Genomic DNA, 18,261 nt, shown 5'->3' with positions numbered 1-18,261 from the left:
TAAAGATAAGAGATTTTATGATCCTGCAGCAGCCGGACCCTCGTATTTCTTCCCGGGTGCAGCTGGATCGCAGTGATGACCTTGCTGAGATTTCTTGCTCTCAAAACTTTTCTGCCCAGCTCCTTTTTGTTTTGGAACAAACCCTCCCTGGGCCTGTGGCGTTCAAACGCTCCAGCAAAAAGCACATTTCAGCTCCACTTATTTATTGGAGCCAAATATCAAGTGCCAGGATCAGCTCGGTGCTGAGCCAGGTGACTGGGTTGCCTTCGGCGGAGGGAAATGACACCAGCTGGGAGCAGATTATTTAAATGTCCATCAACGTGCAGTAATTCTGTGTCAAGTGAGTGTTTACTCAACCTAATTAGAGATTATCGAGTTTTGATTGGCTGCAACAAATGTGAGTTTGACCCGTTTAGAAGAACAAATTTGCTTCAGTATCTGCCACCAAGAATCAGTATCAACTGGCGAGGAGGTGGTTCAACAGCAGAGTTAACAGGGAGAGAAATTTACAATGATGCTTGTTTGGACAGAAACAAAGCGGACTGCCGGGCCCCTCGTTTGGCTTATCTGAGGCGCCGTTAATTAAGTCTCAGGAGCCGCAGAAACCGTCAGTAATGGCGGGATAATGAGGTGTGGAGGTGTGTGATATGAAGACAACACAGTCTGGGTCACACTCATCAAGAGTCGAGGGACAACTGACAAGGTTTATTTATCCTGATGACACCAACATCCTCATTAAGCCAATAACCAATGATGATGACAACAATAACAACAGTTTCGTCATGCCTTTCCATTTTTAATTCTTAGATTTTTATTTTTAGATTTTGCTGACTTATTCAGCAGTTAGTCAGCAGGTGGCAGGTTCTGTTGCTAGGCAACATCTAGTGGGCGTAGTGAAGATGAAAGGAGCGAAGGGGAACGTGATAATGGCGTAGATGATCCAGGTTGGCGGTGGAGGGAGTATCACACAGAAGAGCTGTGTTCGATTCCCATTTGTAGCTCCACCCCCACTCCACCTCAGCTCCGCCTTCTCCTACGAAATGTGGTTTCCTCTGGTTCCAAAATCTCAAGCTGGCCCTTCAGAGAACGGCGGGTGGCGTCACGAAGGTGACAGGTGGTTGGAGGACGTGTTGGATTTAACCTTGTGTAGTTCACCCTTTGAAGTTCTGTAGTCTCCGACTTGATTTGCTCAGATTTTATCACATTAAGATGCTTCCAACTCTGAAGATTCAGATTAGCTGAGAGCTCTCTCTGCACTTCATGTCCAGTTTGAACATGACGCTGGTGAAACTGAACCTGCACATTTTGAAATAACTGTGTTACTGGTGACAAAGCACAGCGTTTGCATCATGTTACTGAAAATCGAGTCACTTCCCAACAAACCCGTAGAGTCTTGTGTTTGTTGTCCTCCCAGCTCTCATCTCTGTTTGAAGCTCAAAGTTTTTCAGTTCTCCATCAACTTAATGAATGTGATGCTGTTGTAGTTTCACTTTCAGAAGACTAAAATAGACAGACCTTGTTGTCAGCACTGTGACATGTTTCTGTCTGTTTGTTTGGTTTGGCAGCAATTTCAGCAGTTTGCATCAGAGATGTGCTTCAGAAAGGTTCCTGATTTATCTTTATTTAGGTCTCCTGGTGCTACAGACGCGTCCATGTGATGTGTGTGTTCTGCACATCAAACATTCACTCAGATACCATGTGCTGATTGTTACAGATCAAGGAAAAATCCTTCTTATTAAACGCATTAGGAAGCGCTGATGGGCTGACTGAATCCTCAGAGGAGACATCTCACTTCCTCCTGATGGAGGGAGGAGGATTCAGATCTTCACCACTGTAAAAACACTCAATCACAAATAAGCATCAAGCAGCCAAGTTCAGGCAAAATTCAGGTTAAACAAGAAAATCTGTTTGACGCCGTTTTGATCGTCTGTAAATGTATTTATCAAACATCTTATTGGCACGACTCTTCGACCTAAACTGACAAACTGCTCGACTGCAATGATACACAAAATAACAAGAGAAAAGACTTGGTGGATGAAGGCCTGAACACTGAGCCTCCATCAGACCGTCCTTTATGGCGGGAAAAGGACATTTAGAGGATGATTTAGGTCATTTCAGTTTTACAGTCTGATTACAGCTTGGTGCTGGTTCAGTTACTGCCTGCTCTGATGAATATTCCTTAAAATCTCTCCTTAAATGACAGAAAGTGTCACAGTTTGAGAACAGTTTTTAGATTATGACATGAATCCAAACCAAAAGGAAAAAAGCAAACACATTTGACTCTGCTGCATTTACGTGGCGCCCTGAAGTTCCTGCCGTTGAGTCAACCTGCAATCAGCCGTCACCACACACACACACATGATCCACTGCCGTTCATAAGTCAGTGCGATCTGACCTCCTCCTCGCTGCTTTAGATGAATATTTCTACCCGTAGAGAAAACAAAATTCCACAAACTGTTAATATGAATCAGATGGTTGGAAGTGCAATTTGTTTTTTGCCTCGTCTTCCACACGGATTCCTGTTTATCGCACTGAGAAGACAAATGTCCCTGCTGTGCAGAGGAACAGCAGCAAATTTCAGAAGAAGTTAGTCAGTCAGAGAGACATGATGTTATAAACTAATGAATTCCCCTGAGTGGTGTTTATTTTCTCCATAACCAGAGCACTGAATATCTTATTTCATAAATCAATCAAACAAAACAGAAACAGGAATTTCTACTTTCAGGTGGGAATCGAACACAGCTCTCCTGTGGCCCGTCCTAATCAATAAATTAGAATTAATATAAATCCTTTACACCAGCAATGCCTTAGTGTCCTTTATTTGCTGTAAAGCTGTAGAATTTCTGATGTTTGGCTGATTTGGGTCAATATCTTGATGAGTTCCAGGACTTTTATTTCTCCGCTTCAAGATCTCAATCAAACCAAATCCAGTTTCTTCCCTTAAACCTCTGATTTTTTCGCTTTAATAATCAGAATTATAATCTGATTTTATAGCCAGGTATGTGTAAACATGCTAGGAATTTGAGTCCTAGCAGTGTTTGGGTCTAAAATATTTAGAACTTCCCATAATACCGCTGCATGTTTGTGAAACTTTAAAGTTGTTCTCAGAGGTGCTTCTAAATCAACATGAACTTTGTGATTTGGTTGAAAACTTGTTTTTCTGGACAAACTGACTTGGATCTCTTCAGATAAACACAGAGGGCTGAAACCTGAAGAGGAGAAACTGAATATAATGAGACGCTTAGAGACATTTATGTTTGATTATTTATTGGAGTAAAGCAGATAATCCAGCGCTGAGACAGCTGGAGACATGTATAAACCAGGGAATTTAAATTTGTAATTTAACTCCATTAAATCTGCCCCGGTTGCCAAGAAACACGGTTTCTGCTGTTGTGTCGTGAGCTACAGTGAACTGGGCAGCGTGTTGGCGCAGTAAAGCCCTGTTTAATCCAGTCATTAGGATTCTCTTGTGTTTTGGCCCGCTGCTTAAAAACCTCTGGAGTCAAATAACCACAACCAAAATATTAAAGGCTCCCAGAATCATCCAATAACCCACAATTCACTTTTAATTCAGAGAATTTTTTTCATTAAAAAAATAAATAAATAAATCCAAAAAGCAAAATGGTGTCCAAATACATGTTATGGGGTTTTTGGTGATTCTCTGTCATTATTTGTTCTCATTTCTTCCCAAACAAAAAAGGCTCAATTTTGGTTTATTCCAAATGAAGCGGAAGTTTCACTTTACTGTAAACTTTGTATTTCTGTTTTAAAATGATGAAAATAATGAAAATAATCCATGATCCTGGACTATCAGCTGATACTCTGTGACAGAACCAGGTCCAGACTGTGTGTCTGCAGACTACAGAGTCCACCGGCTGCGGCTCCGGAACAGCTCCGGTAACCGGCGGCCCCCCTTCCGCAGGATGCCGGAGCACGGCGCGTCAACTCCGCACGGAGCAGCCGGAGCACAGACGCAAAACAGAACATCCGGTCCGTTTTCAAAATAAAACACTCCGTGTTCCCGTCGGCCCGCACCTTGAAGACGTCACAATGGACGGAGACAGGTGAGAGTGTTCAGGCGGCCCGCTGCCACCACGGACGAGGCGGTCCAGAATCACAGAACCATCCGATCCGTCAGTGTATCGCGCGATTTTGCGTGAATTCGCGAGATCCCGCGAGTCCTCGCGACTCCCGCCGCTCGGAACAGCGCGCGTCACGGCCGGATCCGGTCGGCGGAGTACGGAGCCGTTCCGGAGCTGAGCCGTTCCGCATCCAGTCGAATCCCGGCCCCGCTGGCACCATGGACGAGGAGATGCTGATCCTGGAGGTCCAGAATCACAGAATCATCTACGACCCGTCTCACCCGTTTTATAAAGACACCCACAAAAAGGATGCGGCCTGGAACTCCGTAGCAGGAGTGATTGGAGCGGATGGTGAGTTCCTGATTTGGGCCAACAAATGTTAGAAAGCCAATAAAAAGAGAAATCTCATGTTATCCAGAAGAAACTTAATTAGCTGATCTTCAGCCGTGAACTGCAGTAAGGTTGAGTTCTGCTTTGTGTGTGTATGAGTCAATAATTGACTTCAGATTTGTTTTGTGTGAGATTTAAAGTTAAAGAATAACTGGAGAAGCTGTTTGTGTTAACCTAAGATCTGATCACACAACAAAGGTCGCAGTGCTTTCACACTTTGGGCGGCTGACAAGAAGTTGTCAGATCAGTTTTCAATAAAAATCACAACGTAACAAACCATTCTGCCCCCCGAAGCAGGTTAATCCACCATCCTCACCCTGGAGGTTCTGTCCTGGGTGGGGCGTTATGTGGCACATCCCTGATGAAAGGCCTCCCAGAGTCTCCCACCTGAAACGATAGTCAGCATCCACGAGTGCCAACAGCACGATGGAGGAAGTCTTTTCATTGTTGAAGTATTGACTATCGGAACGGGGCGGTGCTTGAATTTGGGAAGTTCTCTCTCTTTCCCCGTCTCTGTGGTCGGCCGTGGGAAAAACTTCATCATCACCTTTGAAATGGCGGCACACACCATGTGAACAGAGTTAATCACTGGTGTGTGGCCGAGGCGGCCGTTGAAGGCTGGGCTGAGAGGCGAGTCCCCAGAAGCCAGGTGCCTGTGAAGTGAAGAAAGAAAAAAAGATGAGCCACATGTATGATTATTTTTTTGATATGTCTTATCTTTTTTCAGTTGATCCCTGCAAGGCAAAGTGGCGGTCCCTGAGGGACAGCTTTGTGAAGAGCCGAAAGAAGATGTTTGCCAGCGGCTCATCGGGGGGGTCACAAAGGGAATGGAAGTACACGGACATCATGTCTTTTCTTTTGCCCCACGTACACCCGAGAAGGTCTGTATGGAATTATTATATTAATTATATAACATTATTGATGGTAATATCATCTTTAAATTCGATGTGCACATTTCAAATGAAGTAATAGATCATTCTTGTGTGTCTGAGACACACGTGACTAATTTGTTTATTTGTATGTTTGTTTTGTAGTTCGAAAATCAGCCTGAGCGCTGCTGTGGCAGAGGAGGAGAGATCATCTACACCAGTGTCTACCTGTGGATCTGATGATCAGGCTCCGCCCACTGCATCAGCGCAACGGTCCGTTTCTCCAACTCTGACTGGTTCCGCAGGTCAGTCTGTACCGGGGCCCACCTCATCTGGGGAGAGAGACAGGCCCCACAGGTCCCGCAGCCCAAGGGAGGGGGGGGCTCGCACCGACCCAAGGAGGACCCACAGACCGCAGCAGACCTCTAATGTGGAAGACCAGCCTCCATCAATTCGAGACGAGCCAAATCTCAAACCGGACAGTGACCTCGATGAGTGCTACCACTTTACAATGAGCCTCATCCCACAACTCCACCGACTGGACAAAAAAAGGAGGCTGCAGGCTAAAATTGGGATTTTAAACCTGCTGCATAACACTGAGAGCAGTTGATTCATTGTGTACATAACGTGAAGCTCGCCTCAGTCCAACAGCCGGTCTCTGCAGCTCTGTAGTTGGTGTTCTGGGCCTCTGACTGAGAGAAGCTGATCCATTTGTGCTGTACTTATTTGAAAGTACTGGTGATGCCGCTGACAGTCCAGCCGCAGTTCATCCACCAGCTGATCAAAACCTCCTCGTTGAAGCCTGCGCTAAATGTTATTGTCACTCAGAAGTACAATACGAACTGCAGCTTTTTTGTTTTATACATTTTTTCACTTTCCAAAAACAACAATAGTTAACTTTATTTACGTGGACTAAAAAACAAATACACTCAAAATAAAGGATTGTTTTATTATCAGTTTCATCTATGAATAGAAAAATTGCACTAACTGATGGTTGAATCTCTACAAAAATGGCAGATCTCCAGGACAGGACCGAGTCGATTTCCTTCTACTCTGGATGGACGTAATAATTGTAACATTTTTTTGTGGTTGTCTTTATAGAAACTACAGCTGGCTATATAGTGCGATTATACGTGAATTTGTGAGAACGTGTGAGTCCGGCAGAGCCGGAATACGGAGCCGTTCCGCATCCAGCTGTTCGCACTTCGAGCTAACAGGCTCAATGTGTCATTGATAAATATGTTTTAATCTTCAGAGAAATAAAGACTATAGTCTCTCCAACCATGTTACCCCCTGACAGGACACCGCTGATCTTTGACCCCTGACCTCACATACTTTACATTAAACATACATTGAAAGAGGTCGTCTGTGTAAGCAGATTCTTACAACCCATGACTCAACTTTATGGATAAATGGTGCTGCAGCAGTGGGGAGCTGTGAAACAGCACAAATATCCAGAGACACTGAGGCAGAGGTCTCCAGCTCCGGTCCTGGAGGGCCGCTGTCCTGCTCCAACTGATCGGGAGCCATCCAGGACCGGAGCTGGAGACCTCTGCTGTAAGGCCTAAAGGAAAAAACATCTAAAATATCTGAAAATACTGACACGGCTTTAAGATCAGAGGACCTTAATTATTCTAAATCATCATTTTTGTGAGAATAATAACATATGTTCTTTATTCGATGATCACAAGGAAAATGTTGGCTGTAGTGAGCATTAAAATAAAACTTGGCAGCTTCAGTTTCTTCCTTTCCCCAGAGCAACAAATGTTCAGGTGACGTGGTGAGAGCCAAGTCCTCCGGCATATCGCATCAGAAGCAGACGTGTCTGCGGCCGGTGATAAGAAAGCCCAGCAGACGAAGGACAAAGGCCAGGTTAAACGTGTCGCTGACATCGGCATGGCGGCAGAAAATGGCGAATTTACAGGATGTGGGAAAAAACACTCACAAAAAAAGAAATCGTTCCTCATGGTTAAAACGATCACACAATCCAAGTTTACCTCCGTCGGCTGGATTTTGCTGCTCCTTTGTTTTACATTTGTATTTTCTCCGGCTTTGTTCCATCCAGCTGCAGTCAATAATCATTTTCACAGTCGATGCCGCTCATAATTAGAATAGATGGATTCTTTTCGCTGGATAATTTTCCAGAATATTGTGAAAATGTCCATTATTCCCTGAAACATGCTGGGAATAAATCAGACCGTCTGACACGGTTCTGTGACAGCTCCGGACTGGAACCGGGACTTTTCATTCTTCGGACTGGAGAGTTCCCACGTGTTTGTCGGCCATCTTGGTTTTTTAAATCAGGAGAAACCGGATTTGGAGCAGAAGGTGGATCTGACCGGCTCTGGTCTCTGTCCTGATTGGGGGTCCAGTCTGTCAGTCAGCCAGCAGCCCCGCCCCCAACCCCTCCCCTCCTTCCTGCCCTCCTGGATGTCTCCTGATTCAAAGGATTCCTGGTCCGGGTCTTCGGGTCTTCGGGTCTTCCTGGTCCAGGTCTTTGGGTCTTCAGGTCTTCCTGGTCCAGGTCTTCGGGTCTTCCTGGTCCAGGTCTTCGGGTCTTTCTGGTCCAGGTCTTCGGGTCTTCCTGGTCCAGGTCTTCGGGTCTTCGGGTCTTCCTGGTCCAGGTCTTCGGGTCTTCAGGTCTTCCTGGTCCAGGTCTTCAGGTCTTTCTGGTCCAGGTCTTCGGGTCTTCTTGGTCCAGGTCTTTGGGTCTTTCTGGTCCAGGTCTTCGGGTCTTCCTGATCCAGGTCTTTGGGTCTTCGGGTCTTCCTGGTCCAGGTCTTCAGGTCTTCCTGGTCCAGGTCTTCGGGTCTTCCTGGTCCAGGTCTTCGGGTCTTCAGGTCTTCCTGGTTCAGGTCTTCAGGTCTTTCTGGTCCAGGTCTTCGGGTCTTTCTGGTCCAGGTCTTTGGGTCTTTGGGTCTTCCTGGTCCAGGTCTTTGGGTCTTCGCTCTTCCTGGTCCAGGTCTTCGGGTCTTCAGGTCTTCCTGGTCCAGGTCTTTGGGTCTTCAGGTCTTCCTGATCCAGGTCTTTGGGTCTTCGGGTCTTCCTGGTCCAGGTCTTCAGGTCTTCAGGTCTTCCTGGTTCAGGTCTTCCTGGTCCAGGTCTTTGGGTCTTCGGGTCTTCCTGGTCCAGGTCTTTGGGTCTTTGGGTCTTCCTGGTCCAGGTCTTCAGGTCTTCAGGTCTTCCTGGTCCAGGTCTTTGGGTCTTCAGGTCTTTCTGGTCCAGGTCTTCGGGTCTTCTTGGTCCAGGTCTTCGGGTCTTCCTGGTCCAGGTCTTTGGGTCTTCGGGTCTTCCTGGTCCAGGTCTTTGGGTCTTCAGGTCTTCCTGGTCCAGGTCTTTGGGTCTTCGGGTCTTCCTGGTCCAGGTCTTCGGGTCTTCGGGTCTTCCTGGTCCAGGTCTTCCTGGTCCAGGTCTTCAGGTCTTCAGGTCTTCCTGGTTCAGGTCTTCCTGGTCCAGGTCTTCAGGTCTTCGGGTCTTCCTGGTCCAGGTCTTCCTGGTCCAGGTCTTCAGGTCTTCAGGTCTTCCTGGTTCAGGTCTTCCTGGTCCAGGTCTTCGGGTCTTCAGGTCTTCCTGGTCCAGGTCTTTGGGTCTTCGGGTCTTCCTGGTCCAGGTCTTTGGGTCTTCGGGTCTTCCTGGTCCAGGTCTTCGGGTCTTCAGGTCTTCTGTCTCTTTAAAAACACTCGGTGAGCGGCACATGCGCAGTCCGCTGTGATCAGAACAACAACACAAACTGTTGTTGGGACTTTTTCCTTCTTGATGTTTGTTTGAGTAACAGGTGAGTGAACAAACCGATGTTGTGTTTTTTTTTTCAGCTTCAGACATTCAGTGAAGATGAAAAAGTTTAAAGTGATTTAAAATAAAAAACGGACCGAGCGGAAACAGACCATCTCTGTTCAGCCCGCTTTGTTTCATATCTGATCAGACTTATTTCAGTTTTTATTTTTATTTCTTCACTTTCATTGTTTGGTCCTCATTATTGATTTTTTTTCCTTGAATGGAGTCTGCTGTTCTGTTGGTTCTGTTTGTTCTGTTGGTTCTGAGTGGACTTTCTCTGAGTATGCGGTTTCGGAACAGCTGATGTGAGTTTGTTCAGTCAACTGTGAGAAGTCTGATCTTTTCCTCGTTTCCTCACAGTGTCTGCCTCTCTCTTTAACTCTCACTTCCTCTTCCTCTGACAGGACAAAGTTTTCTCCTTCATGGTTTTCCTTCCTAATTCTGCAGCTGAAGACCAGAGACTGAGTGAACTTTGACCCCGATCAGATTGGACACAGCACAGTTCAAACACAAACACACCTTTTTATTTCCTTTCAATCGGGTCGGGTCCTGGTGTTAAAGGGACATTCTGTCTCTTTGCATGATGATGCCTGTTCTCTTTTGTCTTTCTGACTCAGAGCGGAGATGATTGGGGACGCGTTCGAGGTCCCAGATAGGAACGAGTACCGCTACCTGGTCCAGGAGGAGGATGAGGCTGAGGTGCAGTATGTCCGTCACAGACAGTACATCAGCCCCTTCATGGTGCTCTCCAGACGCTGCATCTTCTTCATCTGCATGGGCGTGCTCGCTCTGCTCACCCTCGCCTCGTATCTGGCCCACGTGGCCCAAACGCTGCCGCAGGGCATCGCCCAGGTGACCACGGACTGTGGCGAGTTCAGAGGAAGACATGTGAGTGGCCTGACAACAGGACAAATGGAAAAGAATGCACAAGAAGCACAACAGTCTTCACCAGGTTCCTACATTTCCCACCATGCAACTGATAATCAGGCTTTTTACTGCTGCGTCAGACACCCAGCTGTGCTCTCCAACATCCAAAATTCTGTAACTACATCATGGGAGTCTAATTTTATGTCTGACCATAATCTTCCAATGATGAAAACAGGATAATGCAGAGGAAAAGATTACTGTGCCACTTTTTCACAACAAATTCAGTCAAATATAAAATTCTTATTAACAGCAACAATAATAAGCATTTTTCAGTAACTGTCCATGTCCAGAGTCAGTAAGTCCAATTACTGTGATCTCCATACTGATCAAAGCGATCATGATTTAATATCACATTTCAATTCTTCCCTCTCAGAAAAATGGAGCCTACTCCTTTAAGGGCATGCCATACGCCGCGCCACCAATTGGTAACCTGCGTTGGGCGCCACCTGCTGACCCAGTGTGCCGGAGCAAGTTGATGGATGCCAGCCGTTTCCGGAGCATCTGCGCTCAGGTGCGTCCGATGACGAGCTCAGGGAAGGTGATGGGCCAGGAGGACTGCCTCTTCATCAACGTGTGGACACCCACGCTGAGGCCCGATGCCAAGCTGCCCGTCATGGTCTGGATCCACGGGGGATACCTGCACATGCTCAGTGGGGCAGAGCCGGGCTACTCACCCACAGAGAAGCTCGCCGCAGACACGTCCATAGTTTACGTCAGCTTCAACTACAGACTCAACGCCTTTGGCTTCCTGGCCCTGGAACTCCTGAGAGAAGGTTCAGCAACAAACAGCTCAGGTGAGTCAGGTAGAGACACACACCAGGGCGGTGACATCACAACTGCCGACCCCCCCATGACGTCACCTGTCAGGGTGTGAGCTGCCATTTTGTCCTGCTTCCAGTTTGTCCGTCAGCCAGCTTGTTTTTTTTTTTTTTTAACTGTAGAAACCCTCTTTGGAGGAGAAGGTGGATCTGACCTGCTCTGTGCTCTCTCCTGATTGGTTGGTTTAGCCTGTCAAGCACACTGTAGCGCCGCCCCCTTGTGTTTCTTATGTTTCTGGGACTGAACTGATTTTCATTAAACTGAAGAGAACGGCACAAACTCAGGTGGAGGATGAGACGTGACGCAGCTAAATGAGATCAATGTGTCCGCACGTTCAGCTGCTGATCTTTAGTTTCACAATTCCATGTTGTTGATGTGATCAGCTGTTCAGGACACAGACTGGCCGGGGAAGCTGGGTCATATTTTTTGTAACATAGTTTGCTGTGACCTTGATATGAGAGATAGAGCAAGCCTCTGGTGACATGGTGGCATGATGGCAGCGGCCACGAGTCCTCTTCGTCTTCCAGCAGCAGCTTCTCCGGCGCTCACCATTCTAATTTTGAATCCTCCTAATTCTGTGGCCCATTTCTGCGGAAAAGAGTTAAATTTAGTTCAGGCTGCAAGAGCACTTTTTGTTTCTGATGGAGAAAATGGGACACAAGAAACAAGGCCACATCAAAGCAGGCTCTGGTTTGCTAATTGATCCCTCGCCACCCCCGTCTTTCCTGTAGGGAACTATGGCTTCATGGACCAGATCGCTGCTCTGCGGTGGGTCCAGAGGAACATCCACGTGTTCGGAGGAGACCCCGGGAAGGTGACCATCTTCGGACAGAGCTCAGGTGAGGAAACAGGAAGTCTGTCCAGCAGTGTCTGTGGACTCTGGGACACTGGCTGAGCCAGATCCGTTCACCTGTTCACCTGAGCAGGCTCATTTACAGAACAGAGGTTCAGTTCATTGTCCGAAATTTAGTTTTTATTGGCAAGCATGATGATGGATCAAAGTCATTTCTCAAAACATTTTATTAGTCTGAACTGAAATGTTTTGGTCTGAGTTATTCAAATCTTCTCATGAAAATGTATTGGTAATGAAAATATTTTAGTAGAAAGTTAGAAGACCAGACCTGGACCTGGTCTTCAGTGTGCGCTCAGGTCTTTTTTCTGTGGAGCAGGTGGGACCTCGGTGTGGACGCTGATGGCGTCCCCGCTGGCGAATGGCCTCTTCCACGCAGCGGTGGACATGAGTGGCTCGTACGTCAACAACGCCTCACTGGAGCAGGCCGAGTCCGACAACCTGGTGTTCTTGAAGAAGACGGGCTGCAAAGATCTGGGCTGCCTGAGGCGGCTCTCCATCCAACAAGTCCTGCAGGTAGGACGCACACAGACGCTCCACATTGTTGGATGAAATCTGAGCAGGGCTCATTTCTGTCAAAGCAGAAAGATTATTTCAAATATCTAATGGCAGAGAAGTTCATTCCTTCAATGTAAAAAAGATTAAGGATTAAAATATCTGATTCATATCTCATCTTTATGACTAATGTTACTCTTTGAAACATCCAGGTATCAGAAAAACGGAGTGTTTCTAATTTTAATCTGAAACGTAATGAAACATTTTTACTTTTCACTGTGAAGCGACGTGACGACAGGTGTTCAGCACCTCAACACCGGGAGCCCATTTAGAAGCATCCGACTGCAACTCCAGGATTAGGAATTAATTATATATGTTATTAAATGAAATAAAACATGACTCCAGGCAGTAAAACAGATGAACTTTATTACTGTCATTACTTTTTTAAAACGTCACATCACATTTTCACATATTCCTACACGTTTTCTTGCCCTTACTTTTATTTATTCTTCCCATACAGTTGGCCGTTTACTGCATTTCCTCGGATTTATTTTCTGCAGCTCCAAGTGACATCAGAAATGGAATAAAATATCAGTTTCTAAAATAGATTAGATAAAAAGTTCATACAGTCAGAAACTGAGGTTTAGTCCGAGCTGTGGGGACTTTGAGAACTTTGTGATGTCACAATAAAGCAATCCTCAACCCCACCCATCTTTATTTTTATTGGATCACTCAGAAAACAGCCAATCAGAAGCATGACTCAGATTCTCTCCTCTGATTGGTTCACTGATCTGTTTTAAAATATGGGACCTTTAACAGTTTTTGCTTCTGATCACACATCAAATGTTTGATTTCCTGTTTGAACTGCTCAGGAGGTTCAAGGCCAAAGAGGAAAATAAAAATAATAACATTTTACCGCAGAGTGAAAATATCCTGAAGCTGACTGTTCTTTTTCTTCTGCCCCCCGATGTGGCTACAACAGCATCAGTGCCTCACCGTTAATAATGTAATAATGTCATATTTAATAATTTATCATTTTACTGCAGACCAACCACGGGAGATGATACTTAAAGCTGCTTCTGCAGCTGATTGTGTTCATTATCAGTCAAACTGTTACCTCAGGCGGTGCCATGGCAGGAGTACCCCTCCTGGGCAGCAGATGAGATGATGGACCTCCCCACCAGAGGGCACTTCATCGGCCCGGTGGCGGTGGTGGACGGATACGTCCTTGAGGCTCCGCTTTTTGAGCTGTGGGAGAAGAAGAAAGTCCACAATGATGTCCCTTTCGTTGTGGGGACGACGGAGCAGGAGGCGGACTTCAGGTGAGACATCCGCTGGCTCGCGTTCGTCACCGGCGGCTCATACTCTGGTCAAACTCCATCACTTCCTGTGTGTGTCTCTTCCAGTCCTTCTTCCGGAAACATCTCCACGTGGACCTGGGGCGACTACCGCTGGTTCGTCACAGGTAACAGCTGCTGCCTTCACCTGTCTGACAGTCCACCAGAGGCTGTTCAAGAGAAACCAGCTGAGAGACGAAAGGCTGCGCACGAACCAACACAAACAATTCAGAGGAGTTTTTATCAGATGGTGACGTGATCAGGGATCAGATAAATGATGGCGGAATGAGAGAGGACACTTGAGGTGGTTTCTTGTGGATTCTGAGGCTGAGAGTCGCCTCCCACCGGCTGAATAACACAAACTATCAGGTTTCATTTTTAACTCTCAGTAAATCCTCAGGTGACGGTGGACTGTAAATGCTGCTGTACTGTCGGACTCCACCCCCCCACCGCCAAGGCCCCACCCTCAATGTGCCAAAATTACAACAAAAAAAAACAAAACAGAAAAACAACCAGCTGAGTGCTCTAAATTTCCCCCTCAGTCCTCATGAAGGAAGGACCAGACCAGCTTTAGTCTCAGACTGGAGACAGGTTGGACCTTTTGACAGGAGACTCCCTGCTGGACTGTAGTGGTCTGTGGAGGACCTGCAGCTGACATCGAAGAGTTACAGTTCATTCCCAACATGGTGATAAATAAATTTCAGACTGTGAAGGAGTTCATCAGCTGAGCTGTGCGTGTGGAACATGTAGTGCTTGTTAACATGCTCAGCGAGTCCGTGAATGTTTCATGATCGCTGCGTGCTGCAGCTGCTCTCTGAAATTTTCATGGGAATAGTTTTTTGCTTTTAGAGCTAATGAAGAAGCAGCACGGCGTCAAATATGTGATTATGTTTTGTGGCTCTAAATGTCTGAAAGACATTTCTCTTCACAGTCGAAGCTTTTGAATGTTCTCACGTCTTTTCTGATGTTGGGATTTCAACGTTTCACACATCATTCCAAACCTCAGCTGGTCTTCAGAGTTTTTTAGGTTTTAATTCCTCCTGGTGGTTTTTACTTATTGGGGTTTCCGAGATGTAGATTTTAACAAATCCTTAAAAATCCTCTGATGCTTCTACTTGTGCTCAGTTGAACTAATGAGGCCCAACACAAACATTTTTAAATGCACTTTAAACGCTGCAGCACCACAGATCTGCAGCTTCAGCAGGTTTTGTTAACCACGATAGCCCGACCTGAGCTGTGACCCTCGATCTCTCTGCCCCCGCAGATAAACTCTGGGCCTTTGGCGAGAACCTGACCAAGGCGGCGTTGGACCTGTACCCGAGCTTGGCACCCTGCCCCACCAGGGACCGCTGCCCGGAGAGGGCCTTCACCACCATGGTGTCCGACATCAGGGTCACCTGTCCCAACAACGACCTGGCCGAGCGGGCCGCAGGTAACCTCACCTGGGCCTGAGTGGCCCCGCCCTCACTTAGCTCACTGCATCCAACCGCATTCATTGATGGCCGAGCTTCAAGTCAAATAAGTTGTTTTTTGAGGAGAGTAAGAGCTGTTAAAAATAGAAACAGGTTTGGTTTTTACCTGATCGCTGCGGTCTCTCCAGTCACACTCAGCACGTCACCGTCAGTTTGTGAGCCGCGTCTGTTTTTCAAACAGTCTTTCCTTCAGACTGCTTGTGGCCGTTCCTTCGGTGTTTGCTGAGCTCAGAGAAGCTGGCAGTGTTTCCTGATGCTGACGCCAACAGCGCGGCGCTCGGCCTTCCTGCAGTACATCAGTATATTAGAGCATTAGTGAGCCTTACAACTTGTTTTATTCGGGAGAGCAAATCTTGGCCGACTTCTCTGCCGCTAAGATGTGCTCGTGTAGGTTTTGTGCCTGTGGGGCTGCTGAACTCGCTCAGTGGTGAAGCTCTGAGTTGACTCACATTCAGCTGCTGTGCAAAGCATCATGGGTGATTTATGTTTTTCCCTCCTGTACAGTCTGTTTTTTCTTTTTTCTTTCATAAAGACCAATCTGGCCTGATGCTGCATCAAACTTTTGTTCATATTTTCAAATCAAAATATTCTTTCTCTCCTGAAGAATGAAGCTGCAGTAACTGTAAATGTTTTTATTCATGTTTTGGACAAAGACCTGCAGCAGGTTGTCTGAGGTGCATCTGTTGTTGTTGGCTTCTCGCAGCTCATTCTGAATGACTCCTCTGTGTCTGCAGCTGCCCTCAACAGTCCTGTGTATCGCTATGTGGTGACGCACACGCCGTCCGGGCCGGTCAACTCGTCCGGAGACTTCCTGCCGTTCCCCAGCCGCTTCTCCTTCCACTGTCTGGATGCCGTGGCCTTCTTCGGGGGTCTGGAGTCCTTCCTGGGGAAGTCCCTCTCTGAGCAGGACAAGAGCTTCCAGAGTCTCATCACACGTCACCTCGTCGGCTTCGCCAAAACAGGTGAGGACCTCTGTCTGAGGAAGAGGTGACTGAGGTGTGGTTTGTTTTCCACGCTGTTGAAAAACTCTTAAAATTCCCATTCTCCCTGGACAGTGAAGGCACCACCACCCACTGATCCTGTTATTTATGCTACTTTGGTGTATTTTTCATTTTTGGTTTTATTCAATCTATAAAATGTCTAAATACTGTCAGGTGTTTATTTGAAACACAAAAAATGTGGATGATCAGTTGATCTTCTTACTCAGCTGCACTTTGATAATGATTCAGTCAATGAGGAGACGGAGCTCTGGTTTATTTTGAGATGTCTGACCCACTCAGTAGATTTTTCTGAAGGAACCAGCTGAAGTGGGAAAGGTTTGATAAGTGACTGCTCGTCTTTTAATGGTCATGCAGGAAAGATGGCGAGCGATTGGCCCGAGTACCCATCAGCCATCGCTCTCCTGTCCAGCGATCTGTTGGTGTCTCAGAACTACTCTGCCGCTCAGTGTGATCTGTGGAAGGAGAACGGTCTGTACGCCTACGCCTGGATAAACTGACGGCCGAGGCCATCACGTGGACCGGCCCCTCTTCTCTTCAGATCTGATATAGTCTTACTCTCCAGGAGTAAAACAGCCGTTTTTTTGTTTCAATAACTCCTTCAATATAAATGTCCATTCTGTCAGGTAGGTCAGATCTTAGAGGTCCAAACAATCTGAACAGAGACCTGCATTCAGGCTCCAGTCAGTCCACTCCAATTGGATCTGTGAGATTTTTATTGGTTGACTCAGAAAACAATCAGCCAATCAGAAGAGATGATCAGATCCTGTCTTCTGATTGGCTGACTGACCTGCTGTTTCTGGAGCTCCAGTGAAACTCTGAGAGATGAGATGGAAAACTACTGAGATGGATTTTGGTCTTAAAACAGAAACTACCCTTCAAAATAAAAGGCTGGAGGTGAAGTATGGACCTTCTAATATAAAATATCTAAAACTATGTACAGATGTGACCAGAGGTGAGGGAAGGTCGGCTCTGAATACGTTTGTGTTTGGTCAGAGTGAAGTGTGTGAGCGTAGAAAGAGACTGCCTTAAACTCAGAGAGATGATTGATAATATTTATCCCATCATGCCTGCTGCTTTCCTCGCTGGCTGTGAATGCTGAAATTCAGGAGGGAACGGCACCAACGAAATCGATGTGTGACATTTAAGCTTTGCTTGTTTCAGATAAACAACCAGATTCACCCTGAAGCGGTGTGATTGGGATTCAAACACAACTTTGATCAGGAAGAAGCACCACGTTGGTCTAACAAACTAAACTAAGCGTCAGCATTTCCCCTTCTGATGAAGGAGCAGACCAGTGAAGCTCCTGGACCTTCGACTTGTCATCAGTTTTAGTTTTTCCAGTAAAACCAACCTGACTCAGACTGCAGTCAGAATGACCACACCATGATTTTCACACCCAGACTTCAGTGGGGGGGTCGGGGGTTGTTGATAGTGACCTGAACCTGATGTGGGTTCGCCACGCTTCCATCTCAACACCTTTTAAAGGGAATTTGACTCGCAGGGACTCGGTTTGTCGTCGAGTCGACACGAATTAGTAAATTCAGGGAAAAGGTTGAAGTGAGTTGTTTAAGCTTGATGTTGTCGTCTTTGTTGGAGTTTGTGAATGTGTTTTGTGAAGTCTTGCTGTTTGCACTGAATCCTGAACTCGACGCTTGGCCTCTGAAGTCTTTGCACTTTGCCGTGAACGTGTGACTGTCAGAAGATGTTTGTTTATTCCAAATGTTGTGAAGCTTTGATTTGATTTCACTTCCAGCTTCCTCTTAAAGTGACCACTGACCGTTTTCTGCTTGTTTTTAAACCACTTGTCTTTTTTAACTGCAGTTATTTCTGACACTCACCCTGATTGTACTCAATAAACCGACATCACTTTGATTTGTGTGGACGCTGACTTATTTCAGAGTGAAGACAAACTGAAGTTATTGTTTTTGGCCCGAAGCAGCATCAGCTCGGCCTGGAGTCATTATGGGCGGCCTTCCTGTCTCAAGAGGGTCCAGAAGAACCGGGTCAGGAATCTGTTCCCTCCAGACTGGACTGCTGTGATTCAAACTATGAGGAGGAGGATCTGTCCCGGGTCTGTCCCCGGTCGGTGTCGGATCTGTCCCGGGTCGGACCCGGGTCGGTCCAGGGTCAGTCCCGGATCTGTCCAGGGTCGGTCCCTGGTCTGTCCCCGGTCTGTCCCAGATCTGTCCCGGATCTGTCCCCGGTCAGTCCAGGGTCTGTCCCGGATCTGTCCCATCACTGTCTT

The 18,261-nt window shown here is 46.7% G+C and overlaps 2 protein-coding genes across 2 annotated transcripts; both read left to right on the top strand.

The window, feature by feature from the left end:
- Positions 1-935: 935 nt before the first annotated feature.
- Positions 936-6,292, top strand: LOC115041261 (transcription factor Adf-1-like). The gene is made up of 5 exons (XM_029498605.1): positions 936-1,107; positions 3,859-3,990; positions 4,170-4,433; positions 5,200-5,353; positions 5,507-6,292. The coding sequence occupies exons 1-5, from the start codon at positions 936-938 to the stop codon at positions 5,949-5,951; spliced, it is 1,167 nt and encodes a 388-aa protein (XP_029354465.1). The 3' UTR covers positions 5,952-6,292.
- Positions 6,293-9,041: 2,749 nt separating this feature from the next.
- On the top strand, positions 9,042-17,888 carry LOC115041580 (para-nitrobenzyl esterase). Its single transcript, XM_029499128.1, has 10 exons — positions 9,042-9,116; positions 9,733-10,003; positions 10,416-10,836; positions 11,593-11,700; positions 12,031-12,227; positions 13,329-13,528; positions 13,613-13,671; positions 14,808-14,975; positions 15,750-15,977; positions 16,371-17,888. The coding sequence occupies exons 2-10, from the start codon at positions 9,740-9,742 to the stop codon at positions 16,511-16,513; spliced, it is 1,788 nt and encodes a 595-aa protein (XP_029354988.1). The 5' UTR covers positions 9,042-9,116; positions 9,733-9,739; the 3' UTR covers positions 16,514-17,888.
- Positions 17,889-18,261: the final 373 nt, after the last annotated feature.

This window comes from Echeneis naucrates, chromosome 3 (genome assembly GCF_900963305.1).
Source record: "Echeneis naucrates chromosome 3, fEcheNa1.1, whole genome shotgun sequence".
In the NCBI taxonomy this organism is placed as follows: Eukaryota; Metazoa; Chordata; class Actinopteri; order Carangiformes; family Echeneidae; genus Echeneis; species Echeneis naucrates.
The sequence above is the reverse complement of the archived record's forward strand: the minus strand, read 5'-3'. Positions and strand labels throughout refer to the sequence as shown.